The 20,485-nt window shown below is 38.0% G+C and overlaps 1 protein-coding gene across 4 annotated transcripts in view; it reads left to right on the top strand.

The window, feature by feature from the left end:
* Positions 1–20,485, top strand: part of PRKCA (protein kinase C alpha) — a 151,200-nt gene that overhangs the window by 39,460 nt on the left and 91,255 nt on the right. For all 4 annotated transcript variants that reach the window (XM_086473814.1, XM_086473813.1, XM_086473812.1 and 1 more), the window contains exon 3: positions 18,407–18,489. In XM_086473814.1, coding sequence (XP_086329940.1) covers positions 18,407–18,489 — 83 coding nt within the window. The remainder of the gene's footprint in view (positions 1–18,406; positions 18,490–20,485) is intronic.

Below are 20,485 nucleotides of genomic sequence, written 5' to 3'. Positions count from 1 at the left end.
CTATCGTGTGAACACAGGGTTTTTTTAAATTTTTTTTTTAATCTTGAGATTCAAATTCTTTATCAGTTATTCTAAAAATTGCATTGCTGATCTGTATCGCGGCTGGCTACATCTAGGCATTTCACGAGCCATACAAAGAGAAAATATGTTAGTTCTCCACTTTAAAAAGTGGTAATAGCAGAAGTTATACCACAACCTCTGACTCAGTTTTATTTTCATCTTGTCACTTCTATGCAAAGCATGCTGTGAGAGTACAGACTGGTTTGTAAACTTGGAACTTTATAGGTAATTTATAAAGTTGGACACATCTGAAAATTATTAAACTTTTCCATAACACGAAAATGTTAAATGCTGATAAACACATTCATTCAACTTCTTAGCTTACTCATTCTAACTCAGTGTATTGTAGAAGGTAGTAAGATTCATAGGTAGCAGCCACTGCCTTGTCTAGTAGCCAAGAGCAAAGTCCTGAAAACAAACAACATTTAAATGGACAGAGGTTTCCTGTGGATCCTGTTAAGCCTGATAAATGCTCCACATAATCTCAGAGAACATGGAGTATAACTGCTTTTCATTAAATTCAGTTATTTCAGTTAGAAAACTTAATGATGAAGGTTGCAGCCAGGAAAAGTTAGAGTGTATTTTCACTATCAGATAGAAAAGAGGCAATTAAGACATCTTCTAGGTCAGTGAATGAGTCTAGACACACTAATAGCCACTGGGGAATTTGCATCAATTCTTCCAGCTTGCATAATACATTCAGAAATTGGTCCAAAAAGGGAAGGAATGAACTGAAAATGATCAGAGTTAGTGTACTCTATTTATAGGGGGCTTTGGTTTGACTGTCCTTACACACATGCTGCTTGGTCTTAAATGAGGTTTTTGCTGCGTTTTCTGTGCATGGAGTGAGACACGAAAGTTGACATGATCAAATGCCTAAGCTCTCACTATGTAGAAGGAGGGCAGCAGTTAGACACCAGAATAAAGATAAAACAGATTTTAACCTGAAATCCCTAGGACAGAAATCTTCAGTAAGTATCCTACTAATGGAAAGCAGAAAGCACGAGGCAATGCATTCGTTCTCGTTTGGTCACACTAGCACAGGGGACTGTCATTATTTGATGCAGCGTGCTCAGACAAACGAGCCAGATGCATCACCTTCAGCCAAGCAGCAGTAGCTGGCTCTAAGCACAGTGCATATAGAGATTATCCTATTAATTTAAACCTTATTTTACTTTAGCCAACGTATAGGATGAGATTAATCCGTTCACATTTAAATGCCAACATTGTACATTTTAAACTGAGAGATGTCTTGAATCCCTTTGAAGCCTATGGAGAGAAATGGGCTCTCCTCAGATGTGATTAATCTTATCCTAAAGCATTTTTTTAAAAGAGGGGTATCCATCTCTTCTAATGTGGGGCCTTCCCACGTGATGCAGCCAATTTACATCAGGATGTGATAAAGCACTTCTTTTGAAAGAAGTGCCTGCTTCCCTCCATTGATTATAAAGCAATGAGCTCAAACAGATATGATCTCTGTAAATGTTTAAACATGTGGATGAGATAAATCCCACTGGTGTTCATTTATAAATCTGTAATAATTGGGAAACCCAAGACAATCCCCCTCTCCTGCTGTAACTTGATGAATCATAATGCTTCAGTCAGGAAGATGGGTAACAGTTTTGTGTACAAAGAAAAGTCAGCGGTAAACGAGGAGAGAAACAAAGTCATGTGTCGCTCAGCAAAAGTGAAGACCTGGACTGGTGTTTTAACAGTATGTCCATTAGCTTAACAGGTAGGAGAGCTCTGCTGACTTTGTGTTTGGAGGAAGCCAGGAGGGCATTAACACGAATGTAAGCACTACGCAAAGGAAGCTGTCACGTGCACATAAATGCTTTTTCCTCTTAAAGCTAAACAGACTTTATTGAAAATTCCTCACTAATAGAATGATAAACGTGTACAGCATTACTGGAAGCAGAATTTAAATGGACAAAGTATGCATGAGAGGGGAGTCATTCACTGAAAAGGCTGAGATCCTTTTGAGTATGCTGAGGTTTTAATAATTCTTGTGTCGAATCGAATAACTACCCAAAAGTAGGAATAATTTTCCACATTAGAAAGATAGCATGGGGTTTCATTTTTTTCTTCTTTTACCATAGGCCGTTTTTAAAACCATTTAACAAAGCCTCACATGTAAGATCCTGAAGTGAAGAGACAAACATAAAGCATGGCAAGCCGATCTGTGTTGTACAAAAGGTCCTGAAAACAAGCTAAAATATGCATCACTGTGAATCAGAACAGCATGTGCCAGCTACTGTCACAACACCACAAGTATAATGGAAGTTTATCAGTTTTGGTTGCATCTTACTCCAAAAAAAATGAGCTAGTTAATGCAAAACAGACTGCTAGAAAGTTAAACTCTTACTTTGGTTATTTTTTGTATTTCTATTTGGTTTACATTGAATGACGAATTTACCAATGACGAATTTACAAATTCTATCAAGTGTGAAGAGCCAGTATTTTGATCCACAGGTTTTTTTGAAGGCGTAGGTCTGGCCCTTTTCATTAAAAGCATTGCTTTCCTTTAGTAACAGTTCTAGTGAATTCACAGTACCTTATTTGTCACTAATCAATAGATATCAGTCTCCTTTTTTGCCTCTCGGTAAGGTTCGGTGATTCATTGCCTCTTTCGAAGGGAGCCAAACCACAGCAGGCAACGTCTTATTTCAGAAGACCGTTAGGTTTGTATTTAGCAAATCCGTTCATAGCCTCACTCGATGAATTTCGTGATGCAGCTGTGCGTAGCAGTACAGCTGACAGGTAATCCATCTCTCCTCTGAGGGTTTGGGGAATAGTAACTCTGTGATGCAGCATTTTAATATTGAGGGCAACTCTCACTCCTTGCAGTGATGGGTTTTCAGTTAGCAGTCATGTTCTCGTCTGCACGGACATAAACAGTTGAGCATGTGCCATGTTCTGAGGAAAGGCTTTTCTTACTGTACTCGACGTTACGAGTGTGTCTTGGGATGAAGGTTTGCTTGCTGCAACCTGTATAAGAACTTGGAAGTTGTTATAAACATCTTGCCAGTAAAATAGCGTATTCTTTTTGTCTTATTCATGACAGCAAAAGTGGGTTTATGGAAGAACTAAAGGAGAGCTGAATAACAGATTGAGCCAGAATTTCTTACTAATGTAATATATTCTTATTAGATTAAAGTATTAGGGGGAAAAAAAAAAAAGGCAGCTCAGATTTGCATATTCCTTTAATGGGTTATTTTGAGCTTCCATTGAAGCAGATACACTTTTAGCAGATTGACTTAAATGCCAATTGGGTAATAGAGCAAGAAGAAAAGCCATAATCTTTTTCTTTAGAGCAGAGAGTCATTTAAAGCTGAAATATGACTAATTACTGCAATTGAACTGGTGAAACCCCTTGCATTTGTTAATAGACTTACTGTGTTAATGTCTCTGTGAATGGATGTAAAATCCAAGCTAAAAAAAAAACCTTCTAAGACTTAAATATGATCTTTTGTTTTCCCTCATGAACAAATAAAAATGCATGAAATACCAGTTTACAGTATGTAGCAGCAGTTTAAAAGAAAAGTTTACAGTTGTTGTGGCTTTTCTACAAAAGCTTAAAGCAATCAAAATAGTAACTTTTAGTAAAATCTGTTTTACAGAAATATGAAAGCTCTGTGATAAGAATGAGATTCCATTATGCAACAGGGAAATTAACAATGAATTCCTGATTACAGTAATACCTGGTGTTACTAGTAGTAGTAATGTTAGCTGTTGCTTAGCAGAAGTATGTCTGAGAAGAAAATGTAAAAATCCCTCTTAATTCTGCAGTTGTTCTGTAAGGCAGTACAGAGAAGGGAACAAATATAAAGGCATTGAAATAAAGAAATTTGGGCTCTATCCTCAGCAGCTTCAATGCACATTGTCAACACTGCTCATTTTTAAAATAATAGAATGCATTTTTTCTGTTCCTTTTTTTGTTACTCAGCATCAATTTGTTCCAAATTGAGTCACTTTCATAAATCTGTTTATAACAAGTTTTATCCAGTCAGTGAGTTTCAGAACAAATACATGCATTTGCTTTTCAGTTGCAGAAATTCTCACCAATCGTATTGAAAGTAATTCAGGCAGCCTCTCTTATTTTTTTTTTTTTTCCTGGAATTTAACACTTAATATTTCAAAGCACAGTCTTTGGCTTTAGAGGGTAAATGATGTTAAAATAAAAGAGTGGCAGATAGCTGGGGAAATGGGATGAAACCCAAACCAGGAATTTTCCTGTCTGATCTCAGTTGTGAAGATGCTGGGCCTTTTTTGGTGAAGACTATGGTGCTGTTCCACAGCCCAGGTAAACTGCTCCAAGTTGGAAGTAGTCTGGAGCTGCAGTTCATGCAGTTGCCTGGCTAACTGTCTGCACATGATCCTTTGTCTGCACACTCCCCTTTGGGGAGTGGGGCAGGTACCAGAAACGTTTCTTTAAGCAGTGGTGCTGGTTTATGCCTGTGTGAAGCAGATACGAAACTACAGACTAATGTTACTTTCTTTAGTAGAGGGTTTGACAGGTTGAGGGTGTTTAGCTTGTTTTCTGCCCATCAAGCCCAGACAGCCTGTGTCACGGAAGAATTCTTGCTGCACTGAAACTGTAGACTTCAGTTTCTTGTAGGTTTGCCCTCCCAGTTTGGAGGGGTGTTTTTACCCAGACTAGTGGAGAGACTAATTTTCCAGCGAAATTTTCTACGGAAAGGGTCTAGCTGGAGTGTTTTGTGACCTCTTCACACTCTCCCTCTCTTCTGGCCATTTGCCTAAGACACAGTTTAGTCCCATTTTAACATTTTGCACTGAATCTGTGAATGACATATTTGCAAATTAATCATGACAGCTTTAAAGCAAAGTTAGTGCCACACTGAAAATTCATGTTGCATTCCGGTATTAATGGAATTTTGATTTCTTATATAGTAGTTTGTTGATGTATGATACTGCTCTGTGTGTGGGATGCTCTTTTTCAAACTTTGGAGCCTGAAATTAATTCTACATTTGTTATACCACTTCAGCACAACTCATGAAGAATTCATCTGTTCGCATGCCAGTTGGAACCTACTGGAATTTGTTATTTTCCATCCACTTCTGTAACAGTTTCACATTGTTTACAGAGAGAACATGCAGTTTGGTATAAATCACTTGCTTTCATACAGTTTTACTGCATTATTTTACTCAATTTGTGAAGGATTTAAGAACCCTGCAGTGTGGATCATTAAAAGGCATAAAATGACTGAAAATAAAAACTATTTTTGGCTGAAATAATGGAATATTCACAATCAGAAATATTAAACAGCATTTAAGAAGTGTGGGTGAGCTGTAATGAATGAGCTGCATTATATAAAAGGGCGTTATTCAGGCTATTGGTTATGAGGACTTAAATCCAAGTCTTGCAAGGGAAAAAGCTGCTTTCTTTATCTCGCTGCAAACTAGCTACGGAATGATCTTCGTTACTGAACTGAGGCCTAAGGAGAAACATTTCTCATGGAGCAACGTCCATAGTTGGCACTTAGACATTCAACTGGGAAGACTTGAGTGTCTGAATTATGCGACTCGGGAAGTAAGAGATGCATAAATGTAGACCTGTAAATGGGTACCAGACCCAGGCTGTGGGACAACAGTAGCGCTGGGGAATCTATTTAAGTGAGGTCACTTGCCACAGACTTTCTGGATTGTGTACTCTGCTCAATAAACCTTGAGGTTTTTTCGTCTGTTCTCAATTTTCACCATTTCCCGTCATCATTGCCTGGGCTTCATAGCACAGCAAAGAAGTCTTGTCCTGTTGAAGTGCATTAGTTTTGGTATCCTGTCTTTTCTCTGTGTGGGCTCGTGGAAACTACTCAACAGAAGCGTCTGCGCACGCTTCTGCGCCGTGGTTGTATTTTCTTGCATTTCTGGTTGTGCACTTGCATGCATGGGTGCGTGCAGCTCCGTTCTTGTACCAGTGTGGTTTGGAAACGTGGGACCTGATTGCAACCAACTGCCGTGCTGTGCTGCCCGGTAGAGCGCAGATCCGTGTTTCGTGCGTTATGTATGTAGTGACTGACTGCTCCCAGGTGTCCTTTTGGGGCTGGATGCCAGACTGAGTGTCTGGTTTGTGTTGGTTGGGTTCCCCCCTGCCCCCCGACTTACTGGAGTGCTAGAAGAGTGCTACAGATAAGCAGAGAGTCTAATAACACTTGGATTTCTGACCTATACTTAACTCTTCCTGGAGAAAAATAAAATGGTCCATTTTAACTTAGCCAGATGCCTAGCAGGGTGATTTCTACTATGCCTCTAGCAATAACTTTTTAGAATGGATAGATCCGCTAGTACTTTTATTAGTTTTGGAATAATACAGCATCCCAGGTATCCATAAGTGCATTGTGGAGGCTTTGTAAAAGACGAGTTTCTAATGATGTTAAATGCATATTATAAAAAGGCTGAATTGCTTTGTTGCACTGTGTGTAAGAAAGGGGACTGTTAAGTTAGTGAGGAAGAATAGTTGTTATTTATGTCAGAAAAACATTAAAATTCAAACGAAAGTGGTTTCAGTGGTTTCTTTTCAAGAAATACTCTTTTTTTTTTTTTTTTTTAACACACATGAAAACCAGAGAGACTTCTTATTTTACCTATTAGTAATCTGTGCTTTTAAAAACTGTTGACTGAAAACTCAAATTTTGGTTGCTGTTTTCCTTGCCAAGTTATAGATTTGATGCACAGTTACGGAATGCTTTAGTTTTTTCAATTGCCTTTATGATCTCTTCTGAAGCGCTAGTATGTCGTACAGTAAAACCTTGAATAAAAAAAGTCTGAAAGACAGTGATGACAGAAATTAGTTTGCTTCACTTTTGGACTGTAGACCCTTTGTGCGTGTTCCATGATGAGTAGGAATGAGTTGCAATCTCTACCTTTTGGGTTTTTTTTTTTATTTGAGTCCTGGCTTACTGAATTCCATCCCTTATAGCTGTCTGAAAATTCTTGGCCTGTTGTAAGCAATATTCTCAGGTGAATGTCAGCTAATGTATCACTGACATTCATGCCTCATTTTTTACTTAGGCTAATATATTGCTTTTAGTAAATATATGGTTTAGTAGTTTACCTTTCCATATCATGAGAATACTATTCATGCTGACATAAACTAAGAAATACTGTTTATATTGCTGCTTCAGTGAGCCAGGAAAAACTGCAGAAATATGTTGTGATCATACAGTGGAAAATGCTTGTGTGCTATTTTCTTAGTCAAGGTTCTATATGACTTAATAACAAGGTTAGGCATTATTCTTTCTAAGAGCTAGCTACTCAACTGTAGGCTAAATTTTGGGGACCATTTTGAGATAAAGATCAGATTCTAGCGATGTTTTCTATACTTGAAAAATATTTTGAAATCTAGACAACCATCTAGACATACGGAATAAATATTTTCAGTTCTTTCACTTGTTCAAGATGGATTGAGTTTTAACATTCATATAGGTTGTTATCGCATGATTGCTTTGTCTAGTGTAAATCTGACATAAATCTGGGCTACTGTGGTGGTCTTGTAGCTCTGTTTCTGTGCTGTGTGAACTTCCATGCTCCGTGTGTTGAGCTAGCTCAGGGAACTCGTCCAGCTAAAACCTAACCTTGCCAAAAAAATGGACTGCATAAATGTTAAGGCATAGAATAAAAACAAGCAGACAGGGCCACTGGTTTTGACAGCAATGTGCCATATGTCAAATTCAAGTGGTCACTTAACCGTGACTTAAGAAATCATCACTATGTCAGCTCTGCGTGCTGAGGTAGTGTTTCCCTGAGCGTGCAAACGTTTGAGCTGGCAAAGCACTAGGCATCAAGATGTGTAAGCTAAGAAGGGCTTTGCATGAAAGCCTAGTGCTGAATTAGGAGTCTGATGGGTACAATTAGTTCAGTTTTCCTGAATTTATGCTCAAAATGTACCTTTAACTTTAAAAATTACAGTGACTGTGTGGTGACAGGTTCCACTGACTGGTGCCATACCGGCTTCCTTGCTGCAAATCTCTCATTTGAACTTCTCCTTTGTTTTGAATTTTTTTTTTGTTTAAATGTTTTACTGCAAATGTAAATAATTCATTCATGATTAAATGACGTGTTTCCATAGTTTCATATTTTGTACTACCTACCACCTCTGAGCCCACAGGTATTTCCTGTAAATACCACTTTTGCTATTTGGAATGAATTATTGTAACTTACGTCATTCACTCTACCATATAATTTTGATAACTATCAAACCTGAAGAAATCACTCTACTTGTTATGAGTAAGTAATGTACCCTTCAAACGTACTGGGGGGAGCGGAGAGTCTTCCACCTACTGGCTGAGGGTGAATTTTCTTAATTCTGTAATTGGTTTCTCTATGTGTTTGTTGTCTTATGTGTTGTCCTACATTGGCATTAAATTTCTAACTGCAATGTGTCTAACACAGAGTTTTTGTCTTGTATGTTGTATTTCTTCCAGAGAACTTGCAGTTACTTTGGGATGAAACTATGTTTTCAGTGACTGATGAGAGTAGGAAAGTCACAGTGAAGTTTCTAGCAGATGACCCTTTAATAAGATGTACCTAATTGGATAAGACTTGCAACAAATACTGGGCATCTGTTCAGTAACACAAAAATAATGAAGAGAAACAGCAGCAGGAAAAATATTAAATTAACAAAACCTCTTCAATTTCTTGATATACTACTACTGAAACAGAACGGGTGGGTATGATTAAAAACCCCAGCCTGAACCCTTTGAGAAAAGTGTCTGAAGTAATTATCAGCTGGTTTTCTTAGTATCCTTCATGTCCAAAAGGAGCTGAACTTTCCCCTTTTTCCACTGTATCCTTTGAAAACATCAGCCATATTGTTTGAACCTTTTTATTTTAAAATGCTTTTTGCTATTTGAGCCACACTTTTGATAGGTCGAGAGAGGCAGAGAACAATTATTGCCATTAAAAAAAAAGTATCTGTGTATTCTTGGAATGGAACTTCTGGAGGCCTCAGGGCAGGACTGGCAAGTAGCTACTGGCTCTTGGGTCATGAAGTTGTAGTTGTTGAAAAACCTGGAGAGGAGAGACTCGTTCCCATCGGCCTACCTGAGCTGCTGGTGTGTGGCGCTTTCTTCCAGCGCATGGCCCATCCCCTATGTTTACCCTTTGCATCTTCTGGTGGGTCCCGGTGAAGGTATATTTCAAGGAATCTAGTAATAATCTGACAACTAGAAGGTTTTCAACTGTAAGAACTGTACACTGTAGAATTCTGTGTTACGGAGTTTCTTAGCTCGGTATGTAACTCAGCACAAAGGCCGTGCTGCTGTAGCTGCCCGCTGCTGCCCGTCCAGGTGGATGTGTCAGTGCCCATCAGTAACGTTCTTGTACCTTTAATACCTTCCATTATGTTAGTTGATTGGACCGTTATTTTCAAATGAGTTACAAATTAACAGGACTGTAACGTTTATGTATTAAAACCTTTTTTTTTTTTTGCATTCAGGAAAAGAAAGCTACCAAATTAGAGCTAATGCAGAATAAATTACCAGATCGGAATCTTAATAGTAGTTGCAATCCAGCACCAAATAGAAATGCCTGTATATAGTCTGACTAAACATACTTGGTATTGCACTGCAAATACAGTAGTACAATGAACGCTGACAATTTCATTATATCCAAATGATTTGGTTTGGCATCAGCAAGAGACTAAATAATGCCTTTCAAGGGGGTTTTTTGTGCCTTTGGGGCCCAAAATTTATATCTTTCATTTTTAACGCAGTCATTTTAGCACAGAATATACCATAGAACAGGCTACAGAATTGATTCATCATGCAAACAAGAAATGAGCTAATTGTTGCAGTTTAAAGCGCATTTAGATAGTAAGTTCAGCTTACAGAGGTAATAGTTGTCATTAAGCAATACAAGGTGAGGTTTTTGTGACAAGATTTAAGAAGTTTTATAATTATCTTTTGCTTAGACCTTCCGCATACTAAAAGAAACTAAAAACAGCAAAGTAAACTGGATTGAAGAGAAGAAAGTGTGTCTAGGCTGATGTTTCTGTGGATCAGTATCATGATTTTCTTCTTGCTTAAATTTCTATAGTTCTGCACCTTTCTATAGTTCTGCACCAGACATAAACATTAAATAGCACGTAAATGCTGTTATAACATTTATTTTGTGGGATTAGATGTTTTATCCGTTAAAATGAAGTGCTCTTCTTTCCTTTAAAAATGAGGTAAATATGCAGGGCATGAGTATTTTGCTTTAACACATCTGAAGCCTGATTGCACCATTCTGGAATCATGGTTTCATGATGGTTAACGTTGAAGGATTCTATCATCTTTTTAGTGACTTTCACATATGTAAGTAAGTGTAGAATTGTGTTGTTATCCTTGTTGTATTGGCAATTGTGAAGTAAGTCTGTTATCGGGATTGTTTCCAAACAAATATCACAGGAAGTTCTTTTCTTGTAGTTTAGTACTTGGGATATGGGTCTGTTCATACTTCAGACAGCTTGTTCGATGTCATCCTGGCCTCACTTCTTCCCATCCTGAAGAAAAATGAATACAGGCTTTTGGCAGTGGTGGAATTAGTTTGTGGATTGTGTTTACTGGCAAGTAAGGTTCATTAATTTTGTTAGTATGTTATAAGGCTTCTCAAACACGACACGAAAGCCTAGACTTAAATTCAAAATATACTAAAATACTTAATGTTCAGCTCTTGGCATTCAGCTCTGGCATTTCACTTGTTGTATTTGTGTCCATACAACTCATACTCAAAGAAGGAAATGTTTTGGTTTACAGCCACCAGTAGCGTGACATCATTAAATTATGAAGTAAAGTGTTGAGAAAAACAACCTATAACATTAGTACTAAAATATTCTGAAATATTTCTAAAAGCCTCACGGTAAAACCTTATAGCTGTTCTAGCGTGCTTTCTGTATTTCCTCAGTTTTCCATGCTTTGAGCTGCGAATGGATTCAGACGTTACTGTGAAGCGTGGCACAGGCTGTGTTAAATTGACCGTGTGGGAGATTTAACGTGAGATGAAAGATTAAGAAATCACATAAGTCTTTCAGACGTTTGTCTTCAGTGCATTAGGCATCTCATGACTGAACAATAAAGCTTTCAGCTTGGTTGGCAGCAAGGAGCAGCTCTGCTCACGGCAGCCTTCAGAGCCGGGGCTCCGTTGAGCTGGTCCTGGGCTCGGTGGATGGAGGCAGGACTGGAAGAATGTGGCGTGTTATGGTGACTGGATTTGTAAGAGCAAAGCCATTGTGATTGCTCCTAGTTTTAGAGGAGGTTACTCACCAAGGGCCTCGTTCTTTTTTCATGCTAGATGATGTAGCTGGAATTCAGTGAGACTGTCTTGTAGCATTGGTAGAGGCCGTTACCATGATTTTCCAAGAGCTCTGCTCTCTGATGATGTCCAGGATTCCACTTGTATTAAAAAACAAAATAAAATCCAGCAGCTGCATTTTGGATATCGGTTTCATCTTGTATCCCATCGTTTCATACAGTCTTAAGATATGTGCAGCCTGTGCTGCTTTGTACTGCTTGCTCTCTCGGCCCTTTATTTTTGCGTTAGGTAATGCATCAAACTGAGGGCAGCTGCTTTGTTTAAGACATCCCATTTCTGCAATTGGGGTCACTGCTGAATTAGTTGAAATATCTGAAGAACTAATGTTCAGTGTTCACAAGAAACGTTTGTGGGCTTTCATATTGTGTTAGTTCTTTAATTGAAAGAGCTGTACTCTTCCTTGCTGATGTGCTTGTACACAGCTACAAAGCAGATTATAGCAGACACCCAGAGTGTCTTTGTTGCTGGCATAGAACATATTAAGATCAAGAGATTTTTTAAACTAAAGTGAAATGTAGAAAGTCGGTGATTATGGGTCATCATTTTTCCTGTTACAAGTCCTTGAAATAGCTGTTCCAGCACCGTTTTTGATAGATGGCTTCTGCGTTATTATTCATTTATAAAATGGGACACCTCAAAGGAGAGAGATTAATAGGTTTGTGAAATTTTAGCAAGGACTTTACATAGAAACAGTGATCTCTGCCTTTTTTAAAAAGTACATAATTAACAAGTACGTTGAAACAGGGTTGAATACTTCATATTACATTAAATAGTATTTTGAGACTCTTCCTCAGTTTTGCAAACATTGCACTACAGTTTTAGGGGGAAAAAACAATACCATGTACCTTCTTTTACCCGTAATGGAAGGCAGAAATGACAAATCTGGTATGTATGTGTCTGCATATAGTATTCAGACAAATCTGAATGTATTACGTGAGGTATTTTACTAAATCCAAACTGTTTTTAAAATGCGTTACGTATATAGCTGCAGGTATATATTTATAGTTTTATCCCACAGTACTGCCAGGCCCGCTGAAGTTGTTTGGGTTAATGAAAAGGTATATGCCCTCTCGGCCAGACATACCAGCTCTATTTGCACACAGTTGCAGATCTTGCAAAGCCAGCTCACCGGCGACGTCCATCTGTTTTATACGTAGTGTAAAGGAGTTAATGACCTGAGTAGTTAAGACTGTCCAGACGATCTGTATAATCCTTTTACACAAATAAGATACTCTTGCGGTTAACCATTACTTTCTCTTAAAGTTTTAAAAATATGTAGTAGAGGTCTTGTTTCTGCCCTCTCCCTGACTTATTTAGCCTAATGGAACTTGGCAAAATTGAAGAAGAAAATCTGTGCTGCAAGGTCAGATGGATAAGCAAACCAATTACTGACTGGTAGACTTGGAGCCTAGAAGTAGGAATCAGCCCTAATTTATCAATATTGTTTTCATGTAGTCTCTATACTTTGACTCCAGTGTCGTTTTGTGATGCCATATTGAGACGGTAGCTTGAGTTTTGCAGAAACTTCAGTGAAAATAAAGATAATCCATGAAGCAAGCAATGTGTAGCACTGTGCAGATTAGTGCTGTAAAGGTGCTGTGTGACCTCATCGTGTTACAGAAGAGCTTTAAGAAGCTTAGTAACAGGTTAAGGTGACGGAGAGAGACGGTTGGGGTTTTTTATTAGCTATGTTACCCTGGAACAGACTGTATCTTGCTGGGCTGTAGGCTGTTTTAGTGAGAAAAGTGTAAATGCCAAGTGGAAAGATCGCATATAGCAGCTGTAAGTGTTAGCCTGGGTACTCTCTGGAGATAGCACTCTCTTCTAGATGGGGTGAAACGTTGGCAGAAAAACTAGCTGATGTGTTATAAATTATATATGTTGCAGAAGTTAGGGTAATGCAATTTTTAAAAATTCCCTGTGGATCCAGTATGCCAATAACATTCCAAGGTAGTGCTGCTTCTGACTTGTGTTTGTTTTATAATCCACAGCCTTGTTGATATTTAATATAAAAGGGATTTTCATTATTTTTCTTACAAGTTATAATATATTCAGAAAAGGAGAAAGAGAAATATTGCTAAATCCTATTTCTTAATTGTTACTTCTTGCTCTGGAAATATTCCCTGTTCCTGAGTTTAATCTATTCCTAGTAAATTTATTTAAACAATACAGCTTATTTAAATAACAAATGTAGTTAGTATTTAATGATTTGTCTATTTTGAAGTAGTACCCTATTTCCATTTAATGTAATTGCTGTATTTAATATTAGAATGAACCAATGCATGCCGTGTGACAAATTCATTCATTGCTTGGTGTCGTGCAGGAAACGCAAGTCAGCCAGTAATACGGGCCCCTTGGGGAAATTCTGTGACCTCACTGAAAATGCAAAGCATGTGGAACAGAAACATAAAAATTATACAGTGCTCCAAGCTACTGTAGAGGCCCTTGAAGTTCTCTAGTATACTCAGAGTAATGCAGAGAGTGATTTTGTGCTTAATATATTTCTGTTGTAACTCTTTAGTCCAATTCGGAACCAATTCTTGTTCAAAACCCAACGACAAAATCCAAAAGCAGAAACCCAACACAAATACCGAGCGTACACAGAGTTATTTCCCTGTTGCTGCCAATCAGACCTCTCCTGCCACTTGCATTGGAAGAATCAATACTTGAAGCCTAGAAACAAATTAGGTAGGCAAGGCTATGTATGCCTGTTGTTACTGGGCAATGAATGATGCCCTAACAGAGGAGCCACGGCTTCAAAGTTCGTGTAGATGGGAAGATAATGCACAATTTTTACCGTGGTCAAGATTTTATAAGCTTATCATTTGAGTTGACCATTGCAAAAATGACTCAAAGATTACTTGAAAAAAACCTCACTGATTTCTCTATAGACGACAACTGGCAGCTCGGACTCTTGGAAATGCATTCTCTCCACCCTTTAGGTTTGCAGCTTTTTTGTTTTACCGAAGAAATAAATACTGTGGTGTAGTAGGGATATTCATGTCTATTGGAAAGAAAAAACCCTGTTGTTTTTCTTCCAAAACTGGGACTATAAAAGTGATTTTTTTTAATTATTTTTTTTAATATCTCTTGGACTTTTCTAATAATTCTAAATTGTGAAGTATATGACTTTTGTCTTGATGTTTTTGCCCCTAGCTTATTGGAATGCTTGTAGTTGTGGGCTAAATGATGTGTGTGGGTGGCTGGGGCTCAACAATGGCTTTTCTCCTTTATAGATCATCTAATAAAGAATATGGCTTCTGTTATTTATTATTTTAATATTTCATTTGTCTCATCAGTCTGTGCCATATATGAAAGCAGCTAGTAACAGTATTTCTAGCAGAGAACTCTCACCCGACAGTGTATCATGATAGCCTTCGCACATCACATAATTTAGAAAACAGTTTGAAATTTACAGCAGTGCCTTGTAACTCTAAGTGACTGATGACAATATATATTATTAATAACATGTTTTTCTCAGTGTGGTTCAGCGACAGAAAAGTGTTGGATAGAATGGATTGCCTCCGTTCTGTATCATAAATCCCACAAATCGTGTAGTGCATCATCTGCTAGTTTGCTTTGAGAATGCATTGAGTGCTCCTTAGCACATTCTTCCTTGTTTTTGGGATACCCATGTAGCATTTTCTGCTCTCTGCAGCATTGCTGGGAGGATGGAGGGCGAGGGAGCAGCCCGATAGATGCAGCATGCCTGTGGAGAACTAGCAGTTAGTCTGGTTTTGCAACACAAGGCCTGTTTTGTTCTCTCCCTTTCGCCCTGGGCTGCTGGGAGAGTATTTGTCTCCAGCAACTCTAGAGCTGGAAAGGATGGAAGATCACAACCATTTTATATATACCACAGATCAAAATCACTCTGTCAAAACATGAAAATACGTCAATAATTTGCTTTTTAACTATCTGCCTCGAGATACCACTTGCTCTTGAGCTATCATGCATAATGTGTGCCAGCTCACTTCTACTTACACTCTTGTTAAAATGTAAAGCAACAAATTTCCTGGCAGTCTCTGCAAAGTAGTGTAATATAACTTCCATTACAAGAAGGTGGTGAACATAATGTGTCTTCTTAACAGCTGCAATAAGTGATGTGAAGCTATTAACATCTTTTCAAAACAATTAACAAGTGAGAGGTTATTTTTAATCTCTATTCCTAAAAAAAAAAGGCATGTTATTTTGAGCAGGTGACATTTTGTTTGCATTTATCTGAACTAAGTAAATTTTTATGTGAATTATTTAGCTCTCTATTGCTTTGTGAAACTAAGAAATCTTTAAAAACTTATGCTAAAATACACTCTAATTGCTGGATTTCAAAATGAAAATTTCGGTGTTAAATTTTATGTAAGGAAATGATGGCTGCTAACAAGGGATTTTAGTTCACCCTTATCCTTTTCCCTTTAAATTCATGATTCCGTGAGAGTTACCTATTCCGTTGTTTGGTTCTCATTTGAGTATTCTCAAAAGGTGAGATAATCTCTGATGGTTTTGGATAATTTACTGAGGAACCAAGTTCTTTGGAGTTAGGTAACCCGTTCCAAATACAGATGGGAAATAGAGGAAAAAGAATTGAGACTGTTCATGCTGAGGTGCACACAACAGTCTATTAGTAGACTGAACAGAAAGGTTTTTAAAAGTTCAGTAATCAACATTGATAATTGAAGCCTTAATAAGTGATTTTATTTTTTTTTTGAAATGTAGCTTAAAGTCCAAAAGGAAGATGCTGTTTGGTTTACTTACTTTGGCAGCTGAATTGGAGTTTCCATTGCAGTGTGATTAGCGTCATTTTCACAGAAGTTAGTAGCTACAGTTCATAACTGTAGAACGAGGCTGTAGCAAAGAACAGCACTGGTTTTCCTACCTATCCATCTTGACGCTTATGATATATCATTTTAAAAACAACGTCGACATTTTCCCTAGTTGAATGAATTCTTTAGCACACTGTGAGAGGCTGTCAAATCAGCGATAGGATGTGACTACGGTTTTTCATAAATAATGCCCAAAATAGAAGCCCAAATATGCAGAGTTTCTGTAACGTACACTCTTGTTGTATAAAGGCAGAGTTGGAGTGGCCAGTCAAAGATCCTAATTTGAAAGGCAAGCATTGGTAAAACAGCTCAGGTCTACAACCTTTCCAGAGATATTTCTCAGGTCTTTTGCATAGATTATTATATTGTATTTTGCAACTGTACGATCGCTGCATGCAAAAGAAATTAGTTAACTTTTTTGTTTACTAATGATGTAAAGACATTATTTTTTTGCATGTGATTTACTCCTGCGAACATAAATCGGGCTATTGTCTTCAAGAGTGGAAGGTTTGGAACCAAAAATAAAATTTGGTAGTGAAACACTTCTCAGCTGCAAGTAATATTAATAGTAATTGCCACATAGAGATCTTTCAGTTGGTAGAAACAAACCATCAAAATGATAATTGTAGGATTCATTGGGATTTAAATTAACAAACTAGACAAACCAAGTGGGCAGCATACATTGAGCCAGAACTCTGGCTCATGTGAAGTCAGCAGAGCTGATCTGAAATCAGTGGAGCAAAGCCCATTTTATTGCATTTGCCCAAAGAATAAACATATGCCATGTCAGAAATAGAACAGTTGGAAACAATTGCTGCATGGGATGATGATGAAAAATAACTGGAGAAAGATTCAAGGGTAATTAGACTTCTTTAAAGCCAGACGCTGACTTAAGGATTGAATGAGGCCAGCCTGGCATTGTGGAATCCTCATAGGCTGCAGTGACGTGAAGGTGCACTTGGTAACATCTTTCTCAGCTCTCTTCATTAGGTGAGAGAAATTCATGTACGTTTTAAATGGGAAGGAGAACTGTTAAAGATGCTTCATTAAATGAGCTGTTTAGAAAATTTGAGCTAATTTAATTTGGTTTCCACTAAAGTTGAGGAAATTCAGTGTGTGCAGTTGCCAATCAATTGAAATCTATTTTGTTCTTTAGAAATGTCTTTTGAAATAGTGTATTTTTATGTACTGGAAATGCAAAATTTAAAGTGTTCAGGGAATGTATTATCTGCAAAGAAATTGTGAGTTACTTTTGAATCGTTTCATTATAATCTTCCGACTCATTGCTTGGTGGTACGGTGTCTGTTTCAGCATTTTCACAAACTCAGATCTAGATTGTTCTGTTTTCTGGAAATGTGGACCAATTTTTAAATATCTGAACTAACCTTAACGTTAAGAAAGAGCCTATAGTGAGGGTTGAAAAGCTAAAATGCCTGCTTCTCAAAATAAGCACACTCAAGCAAATTTGTTTTTATGTGGTTTGAGGTGACATGTATGACATGACAACCTATAGCCTCGGTCTCATGACAATGAAATTAAAATAAACTTTCCGTATCTCATAGAGAAAAAGTTCTTTCAGATCATTCATAAATTTTAAATGGGAATCATATTGTAATCAGGAGCTAATTTTTTTTTCCCATTATCTCCTGCCAGTCTGAGATGAGAACACTTTGTTCTCTGCAACAGTCTTCACTCAGCTTTGTAGTAGTTAACTAGTAGTAGTTAACGAGGAAAGACGTTGGATTTTCGTAGACGCAATGCGGGTGAACAAATCCCATACCCAAGGACGAGTTTCATTCCAGCTTAACATTGCTGATTTATGCCTCACGCTCCTGCCTGAATGCCCGTTGGCAGGTCCTGTGACAGATAGGGGTTTAGATTTGGGAAGTGTCGCTTCGTAAAACTGTTCATCTCACACTATGTTTTAATGCTATGGGCTGTCTTAAACATTAAAAATTTACTATTGTGTAGTGTCTTTTGATTTTTACATATGCATGCTTATCTGCTCTTTAATTTTATTGTTTCTTTGATGTCTGCCTTTCTTGTGTCTTTATTTAACATGAGGCGCTGCTTTCTTACATTGACTTACAGGTGAAATACGTGGCTATATGTTTTGTTTCCTCTGTAATTACATTTGTTACAACAACAATAAAAAACCCAAACAAACAACAAACCCAACCCTATGCCACTCTAACTCTTGGTTTCCCTTTTCTTACTAGTTTGCTGTTTTGTGGTTCATAAGAGATGCCATGAGTTTGTTACCTTCTCTTGTCCTGGGGCTGACAAGGGACCTGACACTGATGTAAGTACATTGACATTTAGTATTTTGCTTTTACACATGCTTTGCTGTTGTTAGACCTAACTGTGAGAATGAATTACAAACAGTATCAATAGGTTCTTTATGATAGAAAATTGTAGTCCGAGTGATCTTTAACAGTTCTGAAGGACTTTAAGACCTATTTTTGATAAGAAAAGTAACAACGAGCATCTGACCAGGAGCAATATCCCTCAGAACACGACAACCCTGAGGTATTTACACAAGCATGAAGTCAGCATTTTATTTTTGTTTGTTTTATGTTGGATGTATTTAATACTAGCAATTCCCAGGAAAGGCTGAGGCTATTTCTGTGCTTTCGTTGTATCCATCTTATCTCAAGGTATATCTTCAGAGTTCACTCTGGTCCTTGCCTTGTCTGCAGATGAGGTTCTGTAGCTCCAATTATATGACAGTATAATCTTGAGCCAGCTGGTTTATCTGAGAGAGGTTTTTGAAGCAATTATATCCATGCTTTGAGCTAGTATGCCGGTCAGGATACACCCGTTCTGTCTGTCTCTGTCGGTACTTCTATATACACGTGGCATTTTTGGTCAACAGTTTTACTTTTAACACATCTGCTTACATGGTGAGACACATGTACAAGAATTTTGTGTCACCCTGCTGAAATAATAAACTAATCTTCTTCACATAAAAATAACATTTCTTTGAGTTTTATAAATTCTGCTTTACAGTGAAGTAATTTAACATCTGCTTATGAGAACAATACATTGCAAGTGTTCTTTGTCTGAACGGCTCTGTTTTGTTTCTTATAACATATTCATGCTCTAGATTGTAGGCTATTATCTCCTCTGATGAAATGCACCAGAAGATTTTTCTTGCTAGGTTTTAATGAGCTTCTTGTGAATTGTTTCAATATGCTAGCCGTGAGATCAGTGAACAATATATGAGCAGAAGCCACAAGGGGTTTTGCAAAATTTGAGATGTTAAGAAGTTTTCTCTTTTTTAAATTTAAATACAGGGAAATGTCAAAGAACTGAGAAGAATTTTAAAACAGATTATTTTTTAAATACTTCACATAATCTAAATTTAGGTATATAAGAAAAATGCTTAAGTTAGGAGTGTAGTTACCCTATTCAGTTTCTCCGGTTTAGCTGATAGAGACAGTCACGCCCAGAGAGCAAACCAGGTCTTAGGTGACCTCGATCATACCTGTGGTTGGTTTTTCTCTACCACCGGTTTCAGAGGGAGTTGAGCGGGAGTGAGATCTGACAGTCTTGTTGGCAGCAGGTTGAAGTTGGTGGCAGAAACACTGCTGTCCTCAACATGTCTCATCTCTTCCCAGCTTTCCCCCTGCCCCCTCCCCACTTATGGAGAGGTGACCCTCTTGTGAGTCTGCTCCTGAACAGTACCTTCCCCCAGAGATCACCTGGCTTCAATTACTGCAACGGAAGAAGCTTCACAGTACTTGAAATATCATTGCTAAAATCAACTGAATGATATTAAAAGTATAATTGAAGCCTTTCTTTTCAGCTTTCTATCTTTTTCTGTAGTCAGTTCTGGTAACTCATGAAATGCTCTGTTACTTCATTTGTATCTGTCTCTCCAGCCATCTTTTCCTTCCTATTCACTGCTTTGCACTTAGCTCCTCATCTCAAATGTTGTTCACCTTTCATCAGCTGCCCCTGCTGCAGTCCTGGTTACCTGTTGCCACTTGAGAGCCACGATGCCCCAAAAGAGCGTTGCTCCAACAGTGACGTTCAGAGTATCTAAGGGCCCTGCTATGTATGTATGGAGTCACCAGAAGTCAAGGACATCTATAGATCAAGTCAGGGAGTAAGATTCAAGAAGTCAGGAGTCAAGCACAGAGCTGTTACGTTGATTACCTGTGGAAAGAACGTGGATACTGCTGAAGGTTCATTAAACAAATCGAGTAGGACCAGGGCATAGGAATTGCCAGTGCAGCTGTGACGTGTTCCTTGGGAGTTTTGACAGTTATTCAGGGCTGTACGTGAAGCATCTC

Source organism: Leptosomus discolor, chromosome 15, assembly GCF_034619465.1.
Source record: "Leptosomus discolor isolate bLepDis1 chromosome 15, bLepDis1.hap2, whole genome shotgun sequence".
Classification (NCBI taxonomy): domain Eukaryota; kingdom Metazoa; phylum Chordata; class Aves; order Leptosomiformes; family Leptosomidae; genus Leptosomus; species Leptosomus discolor.
This window is presented reverse-complemented; position numbering and strand designations above follow the sequence as displayed.